The sequence below is a fragment of the Prionailurus bengalensis genome, chromosome D3 (assembly GCF_016509475.1).
Source record: "Prionailurus bengalensis isolate Pbe53 chromosome D3, Fcat_Pben_1.1_paternal_pri, whole genome shotgun sequence".
In the NCBI taxonomy this organism is placed as follows: domain Eukaryota; kingdom Metazoa; phylum Chordata; class Mammalia; order Carnivora; family Felidae; genus Prionailurus; species Prionailurus bengalensis.
In genome coordinates this window covers 76,238,003-76,260,210 of record NC_057356.1, presented here as the reverse complement: position 1 = coordinate 76,260,210, position 22,208 = coordinate 76,238,003, and the positions used below count along the sequence as shown (strand labels likewise).

The 22,208-nt window shown below is 43.0% G+C and overlaps 1 protein-coding gene and 1 long non-coding RNA gene across 5 annotated transcripts in view; one reads left to right on the top strand and one right to left on the bottom strand.

Moving 5' to 3' along the window:
• The window catches only part of LOC122470799, a 47,031-nt gene extending 46,711 nt beyond the window's left edge, over positions 1-320 (bottom strand). For 2 of the 4 annotated variants that reach the window (XR_006293992.1, XR_006293994.1), the window contains exon 1: positions 96-313. This is a non-coding gene — a long non-coding RNA (uncharacterized LOC122470799). Of the gene's footprint in view, positions 1-95 lie in introns of all 4 variants that reach the window. The other 2 variants (XR_006293991.1, XR_006293993.1) reach the window with 2 other exon arrangements.
• A 2,851-nt stretch (positions 321-3,171) lies between these two features.
• NARS1 (asparaginyl-tRNA synthetase 1) lies at positions 3,172-21,593 on the top strand. The gene is made up of 15 exons (XM_043558961.1): positions 3,172-3,403; positions 4,490-4,569; positions 7,296-7,361; positions 7,454-7,546; positions 7,633-7,722; positions 8,869-8,947; positions 10,236-10,306; positions 12,901-12,987; positions 14,195-14,416; positions 14,522-14,721; positions 15,138-15,273; positions 16,163-16,276; positions 19,165-19,296; positions 19,591-19,722; positions 20,472-21,593. The coding sequence occupies exons 1-15, from the start codon at positions 3,361-3,363 to the stop codon at positions 20,601-20,603; spliced, it is 1,677 nt and encodes a 558-aa protein (XP_043414896.1). The 5' UTR covers positions 3,172-3,360; the 3' UTR covers positions 20,604-21,593.
• Positions 21,594-22,208: the final 615 nt, after the last annotated feature.

The window sequence follows — 22,208 nt, the reverse complement described above, 5'->3', positions numbered from 1 at the left end:
CATCTCGCTAATTAATTGGACACTGGGCCTCCCCTCCCTCCACCCGTCCCCGTTCCCGGCCTGGGGATGGGTAAAGGAGCCTTAGAGGTGCTTACAGTGTAGTTCGCATCTTCTCTCTCCGGAGACTGTCTCGAGGAGCACATCGCTAGGTGCAGGAGCGAACTCTACAGACGTCTGCGGGGTTGCTCCGAGACAGCGCGGGAAAGGCAGGGCTTCCGCGACGAGCGCGAGCCCGGGAGCTTCCACGCACACCTGGAGGTGCTGCGCGGAGCCGAAAGGCAGGACCAGGTGAGGTAAAAGCGGAAGTGGCCGGAGACAACATGGCGGCGCTGGCATCATGCGCCCTGAGTTCAAGCAGGCGGTCCGCTACGGTGGCCCGTGAGAGCCATTACAGAATTAGGTCAACGACTCGCATCCCGAGTCTGGTGGAGGGAAATGTAAATCAGCCCTGACTGGGATGACCCTGAGCCCTGAGTGGCCGCAAAGGCGGGCCCTCGAGCACCATGAGAAGGGGGCGCCCCCAGCTGGCCTGAGTCGCATAAGGAGACAGAGGAACAGTGCATTTCATTTATTTCATTTCCTTTCATTCATTCAGTTTTGTTCTTGGAAGTGACCCTTTCAGGGATACTATAGGGAAAGTTCTGCTTTCGGAGGGAGGTTGGACTAAGAGACTGGTCGGCCAAACAGTGCATGAAGGGCAGTCCAGATGACAGTTTCTTAGAGCCACCTGTCAGGAGTTTGATGCAGCCAGCCTGCAGCGAGGGAGCTGGGGGAATACCCCAACCTCACTCTCCTCCCTCGGCTCTCCTGCCCATGCTCCTGGCTAGCTGTATCTCACCAGAAGCCAGAGACCCTGTTGATGTGTTCCCCATTAGTCAGCCTCTGGGACCCAGAGCAAAGTGAAGAGGAGAAATTCATCTGGCTGGGCTGTGACGGGCAGCCCCTAGGACGGTTCCCACTGAGCTTCGCCTCCTGGTATTCACCCCCTCGTGTAATCCTCTCCCGTGCTGTACTACGTTGGTTTGTGTGACCAGTAGAAGTAGAAATGATGAAACGGGATGAAATGTTACCTCACTAATCAGATTACAAAAGGCACTTTAGCTTGGGATTTGGTCACTGTGGGAGGCAGCTTTCCAAGATGGCCCCCTTGATCCTCACCTCCTAATAGTCATGCCTGGTGTAAAACCCTGTGTTTGAGTGTAGGCTGGACCAAGTGACTGGATTCTAACAAGCAGAATATGGTGAACGTTAAGGATGTCACTTCTGGGAGTAGGCTGCAAAAGACTGTGCCCTTCAGGCTCTGGGCTGATGGCTCAGAGCCTGGGGCCTGTTTCCGATTCTGTGTCTCCCTCTCTCTCTGCCCCTCCCCCCGTTCATGCTCTGTCTCTCTCTGTCCCAAAAATAAATAAACGTTGAAAAAAAAAAAATTTAAAAAAAAGACTGTGCCTTTCATCTTGTTTGCTTGCTGTGATGTTTGCCCGTTGGAGGGCCCATATGGCAAAGAAATGAGGCCAACAGACAGCGAGGAACTGAACCCCGCCAACACTCACCTGAGTGTGGAAGAAAATTCACCCCAGGTGAGACTTAAGCATCTTAAATTATGATGACTGCAGCCCCAGCTGACACCTTGATTGCAGCCTTTTGAGAGACCTAAGCCAGAGTCCCCAGCCAATCCTTGCCCAGATTCCTGGTTCACAGACATGAGAAGCCAAATGTTGCCAGTTTGAGGGTAATTTATCATATACAACGACAGGTGATTAACACAGCTTCTCTCTCTCTGATCACTCGCTTTGGGGGAAGTCAGCTGTCCTGTCATTAAAAGCACTATGGGGGGGGGGGGGGGCGCCTGGGTGGCGCAGTCGGTTAAGCGTCCGACTTCAGCCAGGTCACGATCTCGCGGTCTGTGAGTTCGAGCCCCGCGTCGGGCTCTGGGCTGATGGCTGGGAGCCTGGAGCCTGTTTCCGATTCTGTGTCTCCCTCTCTCTCTGCCCCTCCCCCGTTCACGCTCTGTCTCTCTCTGTCCCAAAAATAAATAAACGTTGGAAAAAAAAAAGCACTATGGGGAACCCAGCTGGACAAGAAGGCAAGTAGGCCTTCTGCCCACAGCCATACGAGTGAGCTCCGTAGCAAATCCTCCCCTAGCCAAACTTCAGAAGACTGCAGCCCCTGGCCACAGCTTGATTCAGGAGACCCAGAGCCCCAACCCCCAGCGAAGCCACTCCTGGAATTCCTGGCTCTCAGAAACCGTGTGTTTGTCGTTTTAAGCGCCCAAGGTTTGAGGTAATTTGCTTTGCAGCAACAGATCACTAATACTTGTGTGGACAAACAGAAAAAGTTAGCAAAGAGGGAAAGGGAAAGTCCGTGAAATTAGCTGAAGTACTCTTGAAGAAAAGTATTTGATTCCTATTCCCCATAGAGTCTGAACCTATGCACGTTGTTATTTTTAGTTCCTTTCATAACAAAAATAAGTTTTCCTTTGACTCAAGGACAAACTCTGGTATTCCACTCAAAAGAGAATGATGACCAATGATGACCTTAGCTACCTTTTTTTTTTTTTTTTTTTTTAGTATCTATTATGCACTGGGCAGTGTACTTGTATCATCCTTCCCAAATAGGGAAATTGAAGCATAGACAGGTTAGGGAATTTACCCCAAGGCAGTTAGTAAAAGGCAGAACCAGAATTTCAGCCAGGTTTGAAGCCTTAGTTCTTTCCGCATTATTATGGCCTAAGAGTGATCCTTACAACTTTATATAAAAATATTCATAACCCAAATCATAAATACGTAAGTACTGTACGTTCATCCATTCACGTTAGAAAGTTAAAGCATCTTCATATGTCACAACAGGCAACCCATGTGAGGGCCTCTTCTGTCCCTCACCCTCACCCCCACCTCGTGGCTAGCTCTCAATATATTTGATGACGTTAATTCCACAAGCATTCCAACATTTGGGGATACAGAGCGAAACTTCTGGTCTGATTTCCAAAAGGGCCCCAGCGCACCTACAGCTGGGGGCAGAATTCAGCAGGGAAAACAGGCAGGTGGAAGACCCTAGGGAAAGGATTGTAGCCCCTCCCCCGGCTCCCGGGTCTAAGCCTCCTGGGAGTGGCCAAAGGAACAGTGCCGGAGAGCCCCTCAGCGCGCGGGGGCGGGGCGTCGGACCCGGAAGTTGTCTCTGCCCGACCCAAAGATGGCGGCTGCAGTGACGCCCGCCCTCATGTCGTGTCTTCCTGTAACCAATGCGCCCTGACGCTCGGGTGATTCGCCGGGGCGGCCTATGTGCGTCGTTCTGATGCAACGTCCGAGTCGAGGAATCCTCCGGTGCACGTTGGGGTGACAAGGCGGCAGTGCGTTGCAGGCGATGTCCTTGGAGGTGACCGGGCCGACCGCAGGGATGGTACTAGGTGAGTGGGGATCGGGGACCCCGGAGTGTGTAAGTGGAGCGATGCCCCTGCGTGGGGCAGGAAGCTAGTTGCAGTGGATTGCCTGGGCCGGAGTGGGCGTCCACCGCTATTTATTCGTGAAAGATGGGAGCGAGGGAGGGGCCTGGACCCCCGCTGGGTCCCAACTCGCGGAGCGGGGCCCGGCTCCCCGGGAACCCCCAACGTCCGGGGACTGCGATGGCGGCAGCCTCGGACCCTGCCCCACGGCGAACCATCTCGTGATTCAGCTGAGACTTGGGCACTGCGAGGCACTGTGAGACATCAAAGTAATCCCCAAATATGTAAGCTCTTCCAAGAGATCATCCCGAAAGGACTTGTGAATGCTAATTCGCTTTCACACATCCTCATTTATATTGAGATTTCCGGGGGACCATATGGTGCAGTAGAAAAAGGAAAACAGAGACCTGGATTGATGTCACTGTTCACACTCAACTAGTTATAAGGCCTTCTGCAGTTCGTTTAAGCTCAGAGCTTCGGTATCATTTAAAGATCAGATGGAGCTGGTATTTATTTGACATCTGTGCACTGTCACTGGGATATCTGTTTTGCATGTATTATTTCGTCCTCCGTGCAGCCGATCAAGATGGGTATCATGTTTTCCCTCATTTCATAGACAAGCTCAGAAAGGTTAAGTGAATTCCCGAGGATCACCTGGCTTTTAAAGCACAACATCCAAAAAAATAAAAAATAAAAAAAAATAAAGCACAACATCCAAGATTCCAGTCTGGTCTGGCCAACTCCAAAGCCTTTTTTTTTGTTGTTGTTTTAATTGTTTCGGACTCCAACAGATACAGAAGCAGTCTCACAAATTAGAATCATCAAAGTTCATTTTGAAAAGCCAAATTTGTAACTAGTGTGTTTTTATGTGATGTCACTGAAATAAGGGAGTGGGAAAGTAATTATGATACTTCTTTTGGACTGTGGTAATTTTTGCTTATCAGTTGCTTGTTCTGTTCACAAAGGTAAAGAATGGATGAAGTAGTTACAGTATGAGGTGACTAATAATTATTGGCCAAGTGAGTAACTTACTCTCCTTTTGTAAAACAGAGCTCTATGTCTCGGATCGAGAGGGAAATGATGCTACAGGTGATGGAACCAAGGAGAAACCTTTTAAAACAGGTCTAAAGGTAGCGTCTCATTAGGAAAATGGCTTTGTGTTTATTAATGACTTATGTCTATTGCTCTGTGAGTTGTCAGTGGTTTTATTTCAGGAAGTAGATTGTTTTTTAATTTTTTTTATGTTTATTCATTTTTGAAAGAGAGACAGAGCACAAGCAGGGGTGGGGCGGAGAGAGAGGAGGACACAGAATCCAAAGCAGGCTCCAGGCTCTGAGCTGTCAGCACAGAGCCCGACGCGCGGCTCGAACTCACTAACCTCGAGATTGTGACCTGAGCCGAAGTCGGATGCTCAACCGACTGAGCCACCCAGGCACCCCAAGAAATAGATTTGAAGAGAATTTTCAGGAAAGAGAAAATGAGGAATGTATACAGCTGTGTAGCTTTAAGAGTATTGGATGAAGAAGGTTTTAAACGTAATTTGAACATTTTGAAGAGGTGTCTTCTTTTTCTTTCTTATCACCCTGAGAGAGAACATGCGAAACTCACTTGAGGATTTTTAGATCATGAGAAATAATAGTACGTTAGTAAATTAGCATTCTGTCTTCACTCTACAGACTCCTGAATCACGGAGTGTCTGTTCTGAGAAACGGGTCCATTCTTAGTGTACTAATGCAAATTAGATTCTTTGAGTCTCAAGACTCAGGATCACATCTAGATTCTAGTGGTAAATTCACTAAGAGGCCTCTTGGGAGATTAGAAGAAATCTGGGCATGAATTTCATGTGAGGGAGGCTGAGTCATAACTTTTAGAGAGAAATCTTTCATTTCCAGTTGTTTTGGGGTGATTCCTATGGCTCCCCAAAACTGACAACAGGGTTTAAGTGAATGTTTGCAGAATGTCACTATTAGCAAAAGTGTGCCATTCTAATTTGGGGAATTAAAGTTTGGGTCTTTCAATTTCAGTGATAAAAAAAGAGCCATCAGTAGAGAGTGTCAGGTAGCAAATTCCTAATGATTTACAAACATCTCTACAAAGTCTGATTATTAAAAAGAATTCCTCCTCTTGGATGTTTTTAAAAGATCCAGGTTCCCTCCTCTGCGATGATCATTGAGTTGGGGTTAGCGTTAAGACAAGATGAAAATTATTTTCCAGGTTTGGAAACTAGACCTTTAGTTTTTGTAAGCTGCAGATCCTATACCTGGAGAGACTAATTTGTTACATTTCGTGGTTGACTGAATCAAGTAATATAAACTATGAAATCTAAATGACACAGCAACACCTGATATGTCTTCATATTTATGAAAAGAGGTGTTCTACATGGAGGAATTTTTCAAATTAAATGAGGCTTATTTAACCTTAAGGTTCTCAACCATTGTTTTTGTTTCTGAAAGAGTTTCAGAAACAACTTCCCTGATTTCTTAATGAAGATTAACCATTTAGGTGTAATCTGTGACTGTATTTTATCGTTAGCTCTTTCTCCTCTGTCGTTCTCCATATACTTCCTGCTGGTCCCCACAGCCCCTTAAAATCTGTTTCTTCCAGTCTGCCTTATACTGGGAAACTGTATACAGTTGATCCTTGAACAATACACCCCCGCAGAGTCAAATCTGTATATAGCTTTTGACTTCCCTAAAACTTAACTACTAATAGCTTCCCGTTAAGCAGAAGTTTTACCAATCACATAAACAGTCAATACATATTTTGAACGGTATATGTATTATATGTTGTATTTTTTTAAAAAGTAAACTAGAAGAAAGAACATGTTAACATCATAAGGAAGAGGGGCACCTGGATGGCTCAGTCATTTGAGTGTCCGACTTTGGCTCAGGTCAGGATCTCACAGTTATAAGTTCAAGACCCACATCAGGCTCTCTGCTGTCAGCATGGAGCCCGCTTCAGATCTTCTGTCCCCCTCTCTCTCTCTCTCTGCCCCTCCATTGCTTGCACTCTTTCTCTCAAAATAGAAATAAACCTTAAAAAAAAATAAAATAAGGAAGAGAAAATGTACTTACAGTACTATACCATGTCTGTGGGAAAAAATCTGCATAAGTGGACCCACTCAGTTAAAAATTTTTTTTAATGTTGATTCATTTAAAAAAAAATTTTTTTTAACGTTTCTTTATTTTTGAGAGAGAGACAGAGCATGAACGGGGGAGGGTCAGAGAGAGGGAGACACAGAATCCGAAGCAGGCTCCAGGCTCCGAGCTGTCAGCACAGAGCCCTCCGCGGGGCTCGAACTCACGGACCGCGAGATCATGACCTGAGCTGAAGTCGGTCGCTTAACCAACTGAGCCACCCAGGCGCCCCTGTTTATTCATTTTTGAGAGGCAGACTGTGAGCAGGGGAGGGGCAGAGAGAGAGGAAGACACAGAATCCAAAGCAGGCTCCAGACTCTCAGCTGTCAGCACAGACCCCGACGCGGGGCTTGAACTCACAAACTGTGAGATCATGACCTGAGCCGAAGTCAGACGTTCAACCAGCTGAGCCACCCAGGAGCCCCTGGACCCACTCAGTTTAAACCCGTGTTCAGGGGTCAACTGTAATGTGCAACCGAACTTGCTAGAATTTTTGTGAAAGGACCTGAGCACTTCTACTTGAAGCAAAGTGTTTTTAGTACATCTGACCAGTCATTCTATGAACACTGACTTTTGGCTCTTGGGGCCTGTATGCTTTTCTTCCTGGCTCTTGATTATGTTCTAGATAGCTGAAGTTGCCTCATAATTAGGATGTTAACTTTGATTTCAAATATTGTACAACGTGAAAGCAATTTTCTTTTTCTCCCTTCCCGCCCAAGGCTTTGATGACGGTAGGAAAAGAGCCCTTCCCCACCATTTACATAGACTCACAAAAAGAAAATGAGGTAGGTGAGCTAAAAACTCAACAGAATTACATTTTATGAATAAATTCGCATCAGAACATGGAGGTCTTGAAAAAACATGTTTTTCTCTCTAGAGGTGGGATGTTATTTCTAAATCACAGATGAAGAACATTAAAAAAATGTGGCATAGGGAACAAATGAAGAGTGAATCCCGGGAAAAGAAAGAGGTGAGTCATGACTTTGCGACTGTGAATGGTTTTTGGGTTAGAATACTAGAAACCGTGTTGACAGATTGCTTTATTGTTAAAATTAGGCAGAAGACAATTTGCGAAGAGAAAAGAACCTGGAAGAAGCAAAGAAAATTACCATCAAAAACGATCCAAGTCTCCCAGAGCCAAAATGTGTGAGTGTGACACGTGTTGTCCCAAGTATCGTGGACTTCCCACGCCAGACTGTCAGCTCTGTGTCTGAGGGGCGTGCCCCATGGTCTGTTCCTTTGCACCATTTACCCTTCCTTGCCTTTTAGAAGGCGTAGAGGGAAATTACATTTTCGAGTTATGAGGCTGGTTCTTCTGGGGTTCGTTTTATTATGAAGTTTAGTAATTAGGTGTTGAATGGTTCCTGCCCTGCCTAAAAGCTGCCTAAGTGTCCTCCCTCCCTACCTATCCATTTCCTCACCATAAAATAAGGGGTCAAAATCCATGATTTTCATTATTACTTTTTTTAATAGTGATGTTTCTTTTTTAATATTTATTTTTGAAGGAGAGAGAGAGAGAGACAGAGCATGAGCGGGGGAGGGGCAGAGAGAGAGAGGAAGACACAGAATCCAAAGCAGGCTCCAGGCTCTGAGCTGTCAGCACAGAGCCTGATGTGGGGCTCAGACTCACAAGCTGTGAGATCATGACCCGAGTTGAAGTTGGACACTTAACCGACTGAGCCACCCAGGCACCCCTGTTTTCATGACTTTTTTAAACAGATAAAACATTTTATGATTTTGTGAATTGTATGCCTCTGTATTTTCTCTAGAACAGATGCTGGGCTGTGAGTGGACATACTTAAATGTCAAGTCGTTCTTGCTCCTGATGAATTTTCCTATTTTTCCTGTGTCCTTAACGATGAGCCGTCTTGGCTGCATTCATGCTCCCCTTCCTGTGCTCCTCTCTCCTTACCCCTCCAAAGCAAAAGCTGGCCTTGCTTAGCTTCCACCTTTCGATGTCAGAAGGGACTATGAGGGCAGGAGAGGGCTCTGTGTGGACTGGTTGTTGCTATTATGAGTTCATTTCATCATTGCTTATATATCAGTATCTGAGATTCCCGATGTTTCTCAGGGTCAGTTTTACACTAAGAGAAGACTTGGATTTTTTTTTCTTTTTTTTAACCACTCCAATATGGTGAAACTTGTTGGTTCTGACCTGCTGTAGAATGACTGTAGTTTTGTACCATTTGTGAATCTTTAACACTTTTACTGTCATCCGTCTAATAGTAGTGGAGAAGTTGATACGTGGTAAATTACACAGTTGGTCAAATGTTATTGATTTCAATTTGACAGGTGAAGATTCATGCACTGGAAGGGTACAGAGGCCAAAGAGTAAAGGTATTTGGCTGGGTCCACAGGCTGCGTAGGCAAGGTAAATGGTATAGCTTTGCTTTTCTCTCTTCAATTTTAAACATCCCTGGTCTTAGGTGAAGGAGAACATTAAAGACCTTTTCTTGGGGAGAGGGGTGAAATTTTTGGTATTGGAAGCTAGGTTTTAAAAGATGTGAACCATGGCCTTACTTTGTTCTTCTGTAATATGACTATTACAGGTTTAAAAATTACTTAAATGCTGGGACACCTGGGTGGCTCAGTCGGTTAAGCGTCTGACTCTTCATTTCGGCTCAGGTCGTGATCTCATGGTTTGTGACTTCGAGCCCCTCATCAGGCTCTGCACTGTCAGTGCAGAGCCTGCTTGAGATCCTCTCTCTCTTTCTCTCTCTGCTCCCTGCCCCCTCAAAAATAAATAAATAAATAAGCATTTAAGATACAAGTTATTTAAAGATTATTTAAATGCTATTTAACGGTCAGCAACCACAGAGATCAGAAGTATCCAGTAAATATTTGTCTACTTGAATTTAATTATTTAATGAAAAGCAGGGGATGTATTACAGGAAGTACAAAGCCAGATCTGAAATTTATTTATGGCAGTAGTGTTGACTCTTATAATTAGTGTATCTGCATTCTACTTCTCCCTTGGCTCTGACTTTCTGCTTTCTCTTATTTTTATTTTTTTTTAATGTTTGTTTATTTTAAGAGAGAGTCGGGCAAAAGTAGGGGAGTGGCAGAGAGAAAGGGAGAGAGAGAATCCTAAGCAGGCTCCTCACCATCAGTGCAGAGCCCAGCATGGGGCTCAATCCCACGGAACCACGAGATCATGTCTGAGCTGAAATCGGGAGTCAGACACTTAACCGACTGAGCCACCCAGGCGCCCCTCGTATTATTATTTTTATTACATGTATTTTATTGTAAGGACTTATCACATCCTTTGGAAATAAGATGGGCCATAAATAAAAAGAGTGATTCTGTGCAGGAATGTTTATGCCCCTCCCACTGAGCACACAGTACCAGGTTATTACAGGGGATGCAGGGGTGAATAAGACCTAATCCCTCGTCTCACGTGGCTTACTGTCTTGCTTTCCCATGGTCACGTGGATCATGAGGCTCACATAGGCTTTGGGAGCAGAGTGCAGAAAGTAAAGAACTTTACGAATACTGAGTAGTGATATTACCAGTGGCTGCTTCGGAGGAAGGGGGCCACAAGGGAGGTTTGACCTGTTAACACTTAACCATGGAGTTTCCTTCTTTAATATCAAATTATGAGAAAGTACTTTTACGTGCCTTGAGAACCTTCTGGCTAAATTTTTCTTTCTCACATTTAGGAAAGAATTTAATGTTCCTAGTGTTGCGGGATGGTACAGGTTATCTTCAATGTGTCTTGTCGGATGACTTGGTAAGTGTTTTTTCTTCCTTATAGCTGAAAATCTGATTATTTTCAGTAAGTTCCTTTACTGTTAGTTTTGGGAATTTTAGGAGCGGTTTATGTATTTTAAACTGTTATTATGGAAAATTTCCAACACATAAAAATAGGAAACAGTGCAGTTGACCCTCGAACAACATGGGTTTGAACTGCACAAGTCCGCTTTGCACATGGGTTTTTTTTACAGTATCGTAAGTGTATTTTCTCCTTTATGACCTTGTTCACGACGTCTCCCTTTCTCTAGTTTCCTTTAAGAATACAGTATATAATGCGCATAACGTGTAAAATATGTTAATTGATTTTATGTTATTGATAAGGCTTCTGGTCAACCTTAGGCTGTTAGTTAAGTTTTGGGGGAATCAAGTGATAAGTGTATTTTTGACGGTGCAGGGGGTCAGCACCCCTAACTCCCAAATTGTTCCAGGTCAGCTGTATGAGGAAACCTCAGGGGTTCATCACCTAGCTTCGTTAACATCTTCGTCAGTTTCAGCTGCTGTAATAAAGTACCATAGATTGGTTGGCTTACAAATAGAAACTTATTTCTCACAGTTCTTGAGGCCGATTGTGTTCTGGTGAGGGCCCTCTTCCTGGTTGCAGACTGCCAACTTCCTGTTGCATTTTCACATGGCAGAGAGCAGAGGAGGGGGGCAAACCCTGGTAACTCTTAAAAGGACGCTAACCCCGTGACCCACCCTCATGACCTCATCTCATCCTCATCACCTCTGCGGGGCCTCACTTCCTCACCCCGTGCATTGGGGTGTAGGATTTCAACATACGAATTTTTAGGGGGACAAAAACATTAAGTCATTAAGTAATGACTTAAAGGGTTTTCTACACCCCCCCCCCAGACGTTGTACCATTTCATATAAATATACCTGAATTTGCATCTCCAAGAAAAAAAAATTTTTTTAAGTGTATTTATTTTTGAGAGATAGAGACAGAGCATGAGCAGGGAGGGACAGAGAGAGAAGGAGACACAGAATCCGAAGCAGGATCCAGGCTCCACACTGTCAGCACAGAGCCTGACACAGGGCTCGAACTCACAAACTGTGAGATTGTGACCTGAGCCGAAGTCCGAGGCTTAACCAACTGAGCCACTCAGGTGCTCCCCCCGCCCCCCCCGCCAAAATATTTCTAAGATAACCATGCTAATGTTATCACAACTTCCTAAAATGAAGACCACTCCTAATTGGCTGGTTTGAATGAGAACCCAAACCAGATCTATGTATTCCTTTGAGTTGATGTGGGTCTGAAATCTCAGTGTGTAACCGTTCTTCCTTTTTCTTTTCTTCCTCCATCCTCACTCCCTCCACCCGCCCCCCCACATCCAGCCCTTGCTGTTTATTTGTTTGAAAAATCCTAGTTGGTTGTCTTGTGGAACTTGTCCATTCTAGATTTGGTTGGTTGCATCCTGAGATGTCATTTAACATGTTCCTCTATCCTCTGTATTTCTTTTTAAAAAAAAAATTTTTTTTTTTAACCTTTACTTATTTTTGAGACACAGAGAGACAGAGCATGAACAGGGGAGGGGCAGAGAGAGAGGGAGACACAGAATCCGAAACAGGCTCCAGGCTCTGAGCTGTCAGCACAGAGCCCAATGCGGGGCTCGAACCCACGGACCGTGAGATCATGACCTAAGCTGAAGTCGGACGCTTAACCGACCAAGCTACCCAGGCGCCCCTATCCTCTGTATTTCTTACAAGCTTATCAGATTCAGGTTTTTGGTTTTTTTTGTTTGGTTTGGTTTAGTTTTGTTTTGTTTGTTTGTTTGTTTGTTTGTTTTTGACACAGCTACTTCCTGGGCTAGGCTCTGCTCTTTCAATCGCATCACATCATAAAACACATAAAGGGGCGCCTGGGTGGCGCAGTCGGTTGGGCGTCCGACTTCAGCCGCGTCACGATCTCGCGGTCCGTGAGTTCGAGCCCCGCGTCAGGCTCTGGGCTGATGGCTCGGAGCCTGGAGCCTGTTTCCGATTCTGTGTCTCCCTCTCTCTCTGCCCCTCCCCCGTTCATGCTCTGTCTCTCTCTGTCCCAAAAATAAATAAAAAAACGTTGAAAAAAAAATTAAAAAAAAAAAAGAAAAAAAGAAAACACATAAAGACACATGTTGTCTTTTTTTTTTATGATTTGATGATAGTGAGTTGAAGTGTTGATAGTCTGACCCCTCCCTTATAAAGGTACTTGTCACTTTTGTCCTAATGATTTTAGTAGTATCGACGATCATAGTCTAGGTGGACTGTTTATTATTTCAACAGTCTGAATTTTAAAGAAAAAAAATGGACTGTTCACATATTTTTAAGAGATGTGGGCTACTGTCATTTCTGCATATATATGTGTATAAAGTGTCTATTTACTTCTGTATGTTTATCTGTAAATAGATGGATCCTTCCCCCACAAAAATAGCTATTAATAGTAGATATTAGTACTAAATACTAATGGCCGTATTATTTTACCAGTTTCAGACCAGGTAACTTCTATGTCAGTAATCCCCTTAGCTTTCTGTGCATTGGAACATATATTTTGACGTAAATATGAGTCAGTACATTTGAGCTTTAATCTTTTTACAGTGTCAGTGTTACAATGGAGTAGTCTTGGCCACCGAGAGTAGCGTTGCAGTCTATGGGATGCTAAATCTGACCCCAAAGGGCAAGCAGGTGAGTAGATTGAATTCCTCACTGGATGAATAGGTGGTGGTTTGTTCTCCAGTGCTTTTCTATTTGTACTTTCTGTATTTGGGAAATAAACCCGCTACTGTGATGTCCTTGCTAAATTTAACATCCCTTCACCTTTTCCAGCGAGATATGTACACTGTACATCTCACATGATACAACAAACTCAGGGATTTCCAGTTTTACAGATTTCTTAAATAACCCTCAGGGGCCATAGTAAAGCCACTTTGCTACGGATGTGTGAACAATTTTTCAGCAAGGTGGAAGTAAGAGCCATCTCCCCAAAAAATTTTATGAGAGGACAGTAACCTGAATCTGAAATTTTATGAACAGAATTTGAAAGTCTCTTTTAGAAAAAGTGAACTGTAATTCTGCTAGAGAGTTGTTTGTTCTCCAGCCAACAGGCCCATAACCCACACCAGTTACAGCTACTTGTTGGTGATTATCGTTCAGGTAATGACTGTGGTTCTGCTTGTTGGCTGGGAAAGAAAACGAACGAATGTGGCATATTAACCACCAGAGGGAGCCCCTAGAGTCTTCCTGATAGACTAGAAATACGGATAAAAGAGGGTCTCCCGGACTTCATGTAAAAGAACCTACATTAAGAATAAATATCTGACTCAAGTTCACTGACGTAATGTCATTTGCAAAACGGAGTAGTCGTTATGATGTGTTACTTGCTCTGCAGGGTTTGGCACCAAGATAATTACATATATTCCATGATGCCTGGCTTCTAAAATGAATTGCTATTAATGGAATTATTAGGGAGAATTTGAATTCCTGTCATATATCTGTTCCAAAGAGAAACAGCTTTTGGTAAAATCTTTGCATTTAAGGAGTTTTTTAATATAAGTAAAGTGTTATTTTAAATTATTGGGCAAAGGTGAGAAGATACGCTGGCTGGTAATGGTGGTTAGTACTTACTCCCAGTTGCAAGATTATCATTTATTTTCTAGTTAGTGCTTTTCTATTCTGTTTTTAAATTGCATATTTACTCTGAGAGGAATATTAAAAATATCAATGTAAAATTGAATTATTGGGTCTTTGTGATTGGAAAAGTAGGCTAATACTGATGAGGTCTTAGAAATACCAGGTTACCAAAAATGTTGACATAAATTAAAATCCTCAATAATGTTAGTTTTTTGTCTTCTCTTCTCTCTCCTTTCTCCCTACCCCTCTTTCTAAAATGTAGGCTCCCGGTGGCCATGAGCTGAGCTGTGACTTCTGGGAACTGATCGGGTTGGCCCCTGCCGGAGGAGCTGATAACCTGATCAACGAGGAGTCGGATGTTGACGTCCAGCTCAACAACCGACACATGATGATCCGGGGAGAAAACATGTCCAAGATCCTGAAAGCACGTTCCGTGGTCGCTAGGTGCTTTCGAGATCACTTCTTTGATAGGGGATACTATGAAGTAAGTGTGTGTTCATCTTTTGTAAAACAAACAATACCTTCTGCCATTTTTACACTTGAATGGTGGCACTCACTAGCCTTTATTTACGCCTTTCCATTGGAACAGGTTACTCCTCCAACGTTAGTGCAAACACAGGTGGAAGGTGGTGCTACGCTCTTCAAGCTGGACTATTTTGGGGAAGAGGCATTTTTGACTCAGTCCTCTCAGTTGTACCTCGAGACCTGCATTCCGGCTCTGGGAGATGTGTTTTGTATTGCACAGTCATACCGGGCGGAACAGTCCAGAACACGAAGGCACCTGGCTGAGTACAGAATTGTCTTTTTATTGTTATTTAAAAAGAATATTTTTAAGAACGTATGTTTAGAGAAGCGATCTTTATGTAGGAAAATGATGACTGTGTTAAAAAAAAAAAAATTGACCTATTGAAAGGGTATGTGGAAGGCAGTTCAACAAATTAATGGAAGTCATGTATGGTTTTGCCTCCTAGGCCAGAGCTAGCTTTGGGCTCTTCTTTCACTTGGCCTTGAACCTTTATAAGGGATAAACAAATCACTATTCACAGAGGAAAGAAAGGGGCCCTAAAACTAAGTTGCTGAGTTGGGAGTTGGTTAGTGGTGCTGGAATTGCACATTTCTGGGCAGTTTTGCAATGTTAATGTCCTTGCTTGAGAGAAACTTGGCAGAAAAGAAGAGCAGCCCCCAGCTAGTGTCTTGTTCTTCAGATACACACACGTGGAAGCAGAGTGCCCTTTCCTGACCTTTGAGGAGCTCCTGAATCGATTGGAGGATTTGGTTTGTGATGTGGTGGACAGAGTCTTGAAATCACCTGCAGCAAGCATAGTGCGCGACCTCAACCCGGTAGGAGTACTGTTTTATGGACATGCAAAATCGTAATTCTTTTTTCGGAAAGTAATGAAGTCTTCACCATCAGTTTTTCTAGATTTAGTGATGTGAGCTCTGAAATAACTCGCTGTTTATGTGTATACACACACACACACACACACACACACATACATATACATACGTATACATGTATGTGTATACATATGTATACATATGCATACATATGTGTGTGTGTATATGTATACATATATATATTTTTAAACATACGATTGGTACATAGCTTTATTATTAGTTTCAGGTGTACAGCATAATGATTTGATATACAATTTGTTCTTACGATGCAGCCTTCTAAGATCTGAATCTCTTAGCAACTTTCAAATTTATAAATCGAGTATTGTTAGATATAGTCCCCTTGTTGCACATTATATCCTCAGGACTGACTTATTTTATAACTGGAAGTTTGTACCTTTTGACCACATTCCCGCATTTCTGTACTTGTATTTTTTTTTTTTTAATTTTTTTTTTCTTTTTTTCAACGTTTTTATTTATTTTTGGGACAGAGAGAGACAGAGCATGAACGGGGGAGGGGCAGAGAGAGAGGGAGACACAGAATCGGAAACAGGCTCCAGGCTCTGAGCCATCAGCCCAGAGCCTGACGCGGGGCTTGAACTCATGGACCGTGAGATCGTGACCTGGCTGAAGCCGGACGCTTAACCTACTGCGCCACCCAGGCGCCCCTGTACTTGTATTTTTAAGAGAAACTTTGATTCCATTTGTAAGAATGTCCTCGTTATTTGCTAGTCTGAAGTAACATTTTGCAATAATGATGAACAGTTTTTCTCAAAATGGAGCTTTTAGTGTTACTGCTTCTTCACATACACTGTATTTTTTCTTTCCGTTATAGAACTTCAAGCCCCCCAAACGGCCTTTTAAGCGAATGAACTATTCAGATGCTATTGTGTGGCTGAAAGAACACGACATAAAGAAAGAAGATGGAACTTTCTATGAATTTGGAGAGGTATGTATTGCTTTCTAATTGTTGTTTCAAAGGTGTCATTGTGAGTAAGTGGATTGCTACTCTGGTTATTTAACCAGTAATGCAGGAGGCATCTGCTTCTGGTCAAATAACTGGTAACAACAGACCCACCTCCTCCCTGGGGTCGTTAGGACTCAGAATCCGCAAGTGTAGAGTAAGCCTTAGAATGGTACATTTCTGTAGTATTCAATAAATAGCTGTCACATCTTCTCTTTTGCCTCTTTCCTCTTCTTCCATGATCAATCCATGGTCTAGATTTACTCTAGTGGTAATTCTCAAGACTAGTGGGAGGCTTCAGAAAGGTGTAAACTTTAAAATTACATGCAGGGGGCGCCTGGGTGGCTCGGTCCTTTAAGTGTCCAACTCTTGATTTTGGCTCAGGTCATGATCTCCTGGTTCGTGAGTTCGAGCTCCACGTTGGGCTCTGCACTGATAGTGTGGAGCCTGCTAGGGATTCTCCCTCTCTCTCTCTCTTTCTCTTTCTCTTTCTCTCTCCCTCTCCCTCTCTCCCTCTCTCCCTCTCTCTCTATCTGCCCCTCCCTCACTCATGCTCACTCTCCCTCAAAATAAGTTAGTTAATTAAAAAAAATAAATGGAATTACATACAAAATATTGGTATGTTTATGTTCGTTTTATTTGTCTGGAGAAAGTAACCTGGCTCTTTCAAAGAGGATTCCTCTCCCAAAAGAGTATATTAAAACTTTTCCAGGTGGAGAAGAGTCAAAGAAAATAGCTGTTGTTTGAAATGCAAACCAAGAGAGCAGGGTAAGGTGGTCTTGATGGGGAAGGTGGTCTAGTGTTTCAGATAAACTGGGAATGTATATTAGAGGTATAGATTGTTAACACTATTAAGCCCTCTTCCCTGTGCATTTAATCATTTCTTACATAGTATTTGCAAATCTGTTTTTATAGATAAAATTTGAGTATTGCTATTTAAAAATATATATATATATGAGTAGCTACTGCTAACTAGAGTTTTGTTTCATTTTTGGAAGGAATTTACAGAGAGGACAAACAGTATATTAGACCTCTATAAATTACTTCTAGTGTTTCAGTTGGTGGTGTATGATAACAAAATTTTGGGGCCGCCTGGGTGGCTCAGTAGGTTAAGCGTCCAACTTTGGCTGAGGTCATGATCTCGTGATCCGTGAGTTTGAACCCCACGTCAGGCTGTGTGCTGACAGCTCGGAGCCTGGAGCCTGCTTCGGATTCTGTGTCTCCCTCTCTCTCTGCACTTCTGCCGCTCATGTTCTGTCTCTCTCTCTCTCTCTCTCTCTCTCTCTCTCTCTCTCTCTCCCCCCCTCTCTCCCTCTCCCTCCCTCTCCCTCAAAAATAAGGAAACACTTTAAAAAAATGTTTGTATTGAAGATTTGAGAATCGTTATTACCTAAAACTTAGCAAAGTAGTGTCACAAAGTTGAGTGGAAAGAGCACAATGTTTGGAGTAAGAAGCCCTCCAGGTGGGCTTAGCTCCCACCTGTGTCCTTACTGCTGAGTAATGGGAGGCCAGTGACCCCACCCCCTGGTTCTTCATCTCCACTGTGGAGGTAAGAGCAGCTTTGCCAAGTTGTGAGGACTCCGTGAATTGAATGCTTTGAGGCTCAAAAGGCCCTCGAAGCTTGTCAGCATTTATTGTACGCTGATGTCATCCCGTACACATGAGGACACCAGAGTACATACGTGGTCCTCCAACTTTTTGGAATGTGCAGTAAGACCATTTCCTCCCCGGGGCGCCTGGTGGCTCAGTCGGTTAAGCATCCAACTTCGGCTCAGGTCATGATCTCACGGCTCGTGAGTTCGAGCCGCGCGTCGGGCTTTGTGCTGACAGCTCAGATCCTGGAGCCTGCTTGGGATTCTGTGTCTCCCTCTCTCTCTGCCCCTCTCCTGCTCACACTCTGTTTCTCTCTCTGTCTCTCTCTAACATGAATAAACGTTTTTTTTTTTTTTAATACCATTTCCTCCCAGTTAAATCTCACTCTAGTAGGTAAAGCAGACGAAAGCTGAGGGACCAGTATTATCCAACTCATCTCCCATTTCCTCTCTTTACTTTAGAGGGCACAGGCCTCCCGGGACTGGGGCTTGGTGACCCCTGTGCCAGGTGATTGCTAAGCTCCGGTTTGGCTCTTAGGTTAAACATACCAATGAGTCTTGTCCTGTTCTCTCGGTCAGTTTGTACTGAGACAAGACTTTTCAGGTTTAACTTGAATTTATGTGCGGTTTACCCAGATGATGTTTCGAATGAGAAGCAGATTAGCCCTGTTCTTCATCATCTAACATTTCTCGGCTAACTATTCTACGTGCGGTTACGCTTAGGAACTTGACACTGGTTATTTGTCTTATGACTCTTGTCTTCCTACCATTGAAGCCACATAGATTTATTGTAGCAGGAAAAGAAGTACAGATGACAGGAGAGTTTAAAGATTAGTGTTATTAATAACACACCGTACATAGACCAGTGATATTCTGGAGCATTCACTGATGATCTTATGCCATATGGGACTAAGCGGACCATGTTTGCTTCAGAGCTAGACGAAACTGGCCCCTGAGAAAAGAAACCGAACAGTATCTAGTCACAGTGATAACGACTTGAGTGGTTTGGTTTTCATCTCTCAAGCAGCATGGCTCTTGAGATGTACTGTAGAAGGAAGCGGATCTTTTTGCGGTTGGTTTAATAACTGCGTGTGAGTTTTTAAAATACCTTGATTGTTTTTGGAAGAAACTGTTGCTTCCACCCATGGGTATGGGTTGTGGGTGGGTGTGTATTCTCTGCTGTGTTGCATTCCTGAGATAAGGGCTGCTTCTGGGTGAGAGCTGCCTCTGTCTTGTTGCCTTTCGAGTAGTAAATGTTAATGAAGCCTTCTTTCACCACAGGATATCCCAGAAGCTCCTGAGAGACTGATGACGGACACCATTAATGAGCCCATCTTGCTATGTCGATTTCCCGTAGAGATCAAGTCCTTCTACATGCAGCGATGTCCTGAGGATTCGCGCCTTACGGAATCTGTCAGTTTGTGATTCAGATCATAATTTTGCTCCTTAAGGGGGTGGGGACTGCCACTGGAATAAGATACAGCTCATGGCAAATGCTGCACTACACATCTAGAATGGCAATATTTAAAGAAGTGGGTTTTGTCTTCTGATCGGGTTTAACATTTCTTGTTAAATTACAGGATTTGAATATTACATCCGTAGTGCTCTGTTAGCTCTAAGAGCTTCATTGTGGTTTTCCTTGAAACTAGAGCCGTGTCATGACTGACAGCTTGGTAGTAACTGCATTTTATTTACTTGTTTTTAAAGGTGGATGTGTTGATGCCGAATGTTGGTGAGATTGTGGGAGGCTCAATGCGTATCTGGGATAGTGAAGAAATGCTGGCGGGTTATAAAAGGGAAGGGATTGACCCCACTCCCTACTACTGGTACACAGATCAGGTAAGAACAGTTTTGTTTTGGTTTTTACACTCTTAACTGTTTTCATTATAATAGTTCTGTATAAATTGAAACCTAAAAGGCGAGAAGTCAGTGTGGTACTTTGGTGTTTGAACGAGCTATATTCAGCTTGATGTTCTAATAGTGTGGCATGGGATTATTACTAGTTTTACCTTTGTCCAATAATATGTGCGCTTCATTTGAAAAGCTCCTAGCTGCTGGCCTTGTCACTGCTACTAAAATTTTAAAAAATTGTTGTTAGATTCTACCAGCGTCTAGGCTAGCTTGCATTTCCCTCTGATAAACAGAGACGTTGACTTAGTTTAAAAGTTTGAAATCTCTTCTTTTCAGGGTGACACTTAACCCCTGGTTTATTTTTCATACCAAATCATTTCTACACACGTGACCTATGAAAGCAAATAGAATAAGAGTTCAGTTCTTGGGGCGCTTGGGTGGCTCAGTTGGTTGAGCGTCTGACTTCGGCTCAGGTCATGATCTCACCGTTTGTGAGTTCGAGCCCTGCATTGGGCTGTGTGCTGACAGTGCGGAGCCTGCTTCGGATCCCTCGCCCCTCTCTCTGCTTCTCTCTCTCTCTCTCTCTCTCTCACACACACACACACACACAAATAACATTTAAAAAAATTAAAAATAGAGTTGAATTCTTAACCACGATAAGTGAACTCATTTCACAGTAGAAAAATTTTAATATCTTAGACAAAATTTTGAACATCTGTTCTTTTTTTTTTAAACAGAGAAAATATGGCACATGTCCTCATGGCGGATATGGCTTGGGCTTGGAACGATTCTTGACCTGGATTCTGAATAGGTATCACATCCGAGACGTATGCTTATACCCACGATTTGTCCAGCGTTGCAAACCATAACTGATTCCTCCAGAAACATGAAGCAAAGAATACAGTTTATGAAAGGAACAGACTGCCTCTTTCAAAAAAAAGCCAAAATCTTCCCTTTTTTATTCCATTCATGTTTATCTATTTCTTTTTTCTCTACCACCAAAAGCAATCCAAATCATTTGAATATCAAGTAACATCCATATTGTCTTTGGTTTTTTTTGGTATTGTCATTTAAAAAAACAATATCCATCAGAAAGTTTGGGGGAAACATGTGGCATGTAACACTACAGTTATAAATCCATTTCAGCATTTTTATCTAATTATAGGTTATAATTTTTGCATCATATATGCCGCATATATACTTAAACAGGTTTTAATTATGGACTAAGACATTCCAGTAACTTAATCGTTTCGTCCTGTTAAGTGTAACTGGAATTCTTTAATTTATGTCATTTTATTGTATCCGTGAGTTAGAACATCTTGGGGGAAAATTAACAGTGTGGTGTAAAAATCTGCTAGTATTAGAACAATGTGATTCAATAATAGATACTGGAATCAAACAAACACACTTTTGCATTGGTTATTAATCTTTTCTAATTGTGTAGAGCTGCTTATAATTCTGAAGCATATGAATTGGTGTGGAAGAATTTGTAAAAATGGAATTGCCCTAAACAATTCGAAGTTACGGCAAAAAAAAATTTTTTTTTTTTTTTGCTTCCTAGCGTTAGGTTAAGCTAAAGAGGCAGTGAGCTTCCCTCTTTCCTGGTAATTTCTAAGTAATTAAGAATAAATAAATTCCAAAAGAATTTGCAGCTGGAATCTTAATGACAATTGTACGTGGCTGTCTGAGTCTTCCCACACCGTGTCTTTAGATCTAATTTGTGTTACCTTATTAACTCCTAGCAGGCTTATTGAATGCCTTCATTTCAGATTTGGTTAATTTCTCTCCCAAAATGCATGTCATGTATTCTCAATAGGCTGTATTCCCAGCAATCAATAAATGGACACACATAAAAACTATTTGCTGGCTTAATTTTTCCAAAGCTGAACATCTCAGTCTTACATTAGTTCATGCCTTTTTCATTTTTGTCAATCTTTTTATTTTTCATAATGTGTATATGGGAAGTTAGATATTACCAAATTTAGTAGCTTTATTAAAATTACATAATAGTGAAGAGGAACAAGTTTTAAAAATTAGATGTGGGTTCTAGTTAAGTTTTGTAATCTTTGTTATTTTTGGACACATTAGATTATATCCTATTTTGCAATTAAGTGAAATGGCAGATGGAAATGGGGCATTTATAGTATATTTGGCCTGTGGGGTGCCTGGCCTGCTCAGTCGGTTGTGTCTGACTCGATTTAGGCTCAGCTCATGATCTCACGGTTCATGAGTTTGAGCCCCACATTGGGCCCTGCACTGACAGTGTGGAGCCTGCTTGGGATTTTCTCTCTCTCTCTGTCTACCCCTTCCCCACTCATACACATGCATTCTCTCTCTCTCTTTCTCTCTCTCTCTCTCTCTCTCTCTCTCTCTCTCTCTCTCCCCCCTCCTCCCCCCCGCCCGCCACCCCCTCCAAAATAAATGAATAAACTTAAAAAGATATAGTGTATATTTGGCCTGTATCTTTAAGTAAA

What these genes read in the sequence shown, in the direction of transcription:
- NARS1 (XM_043558961.1), top strand. Translation starts at nt 3,361, where the DNA reads ATGTCCTTGGAGGTGACCGGGCCGACCGCAGGGATGGTACTAG. An exon ending in TTGATAGGGGATACTATGAA is followed by an intron (nt 14,417 to 14,521) that starts GTAAGTGTGTGT and finishes CCATTGGAACAG; the next exon opens with GTTACTCCTCCAACGTTAGT. An exon ending in CTTTCTATGAATTTGGAGAG is followed by an intron (nt 16,277 to 19,164) that starts GTATGTATTGCT and finishes CTTTCACCACAG; the next exon opens with GATATCCCAGAAGCTCCTGA.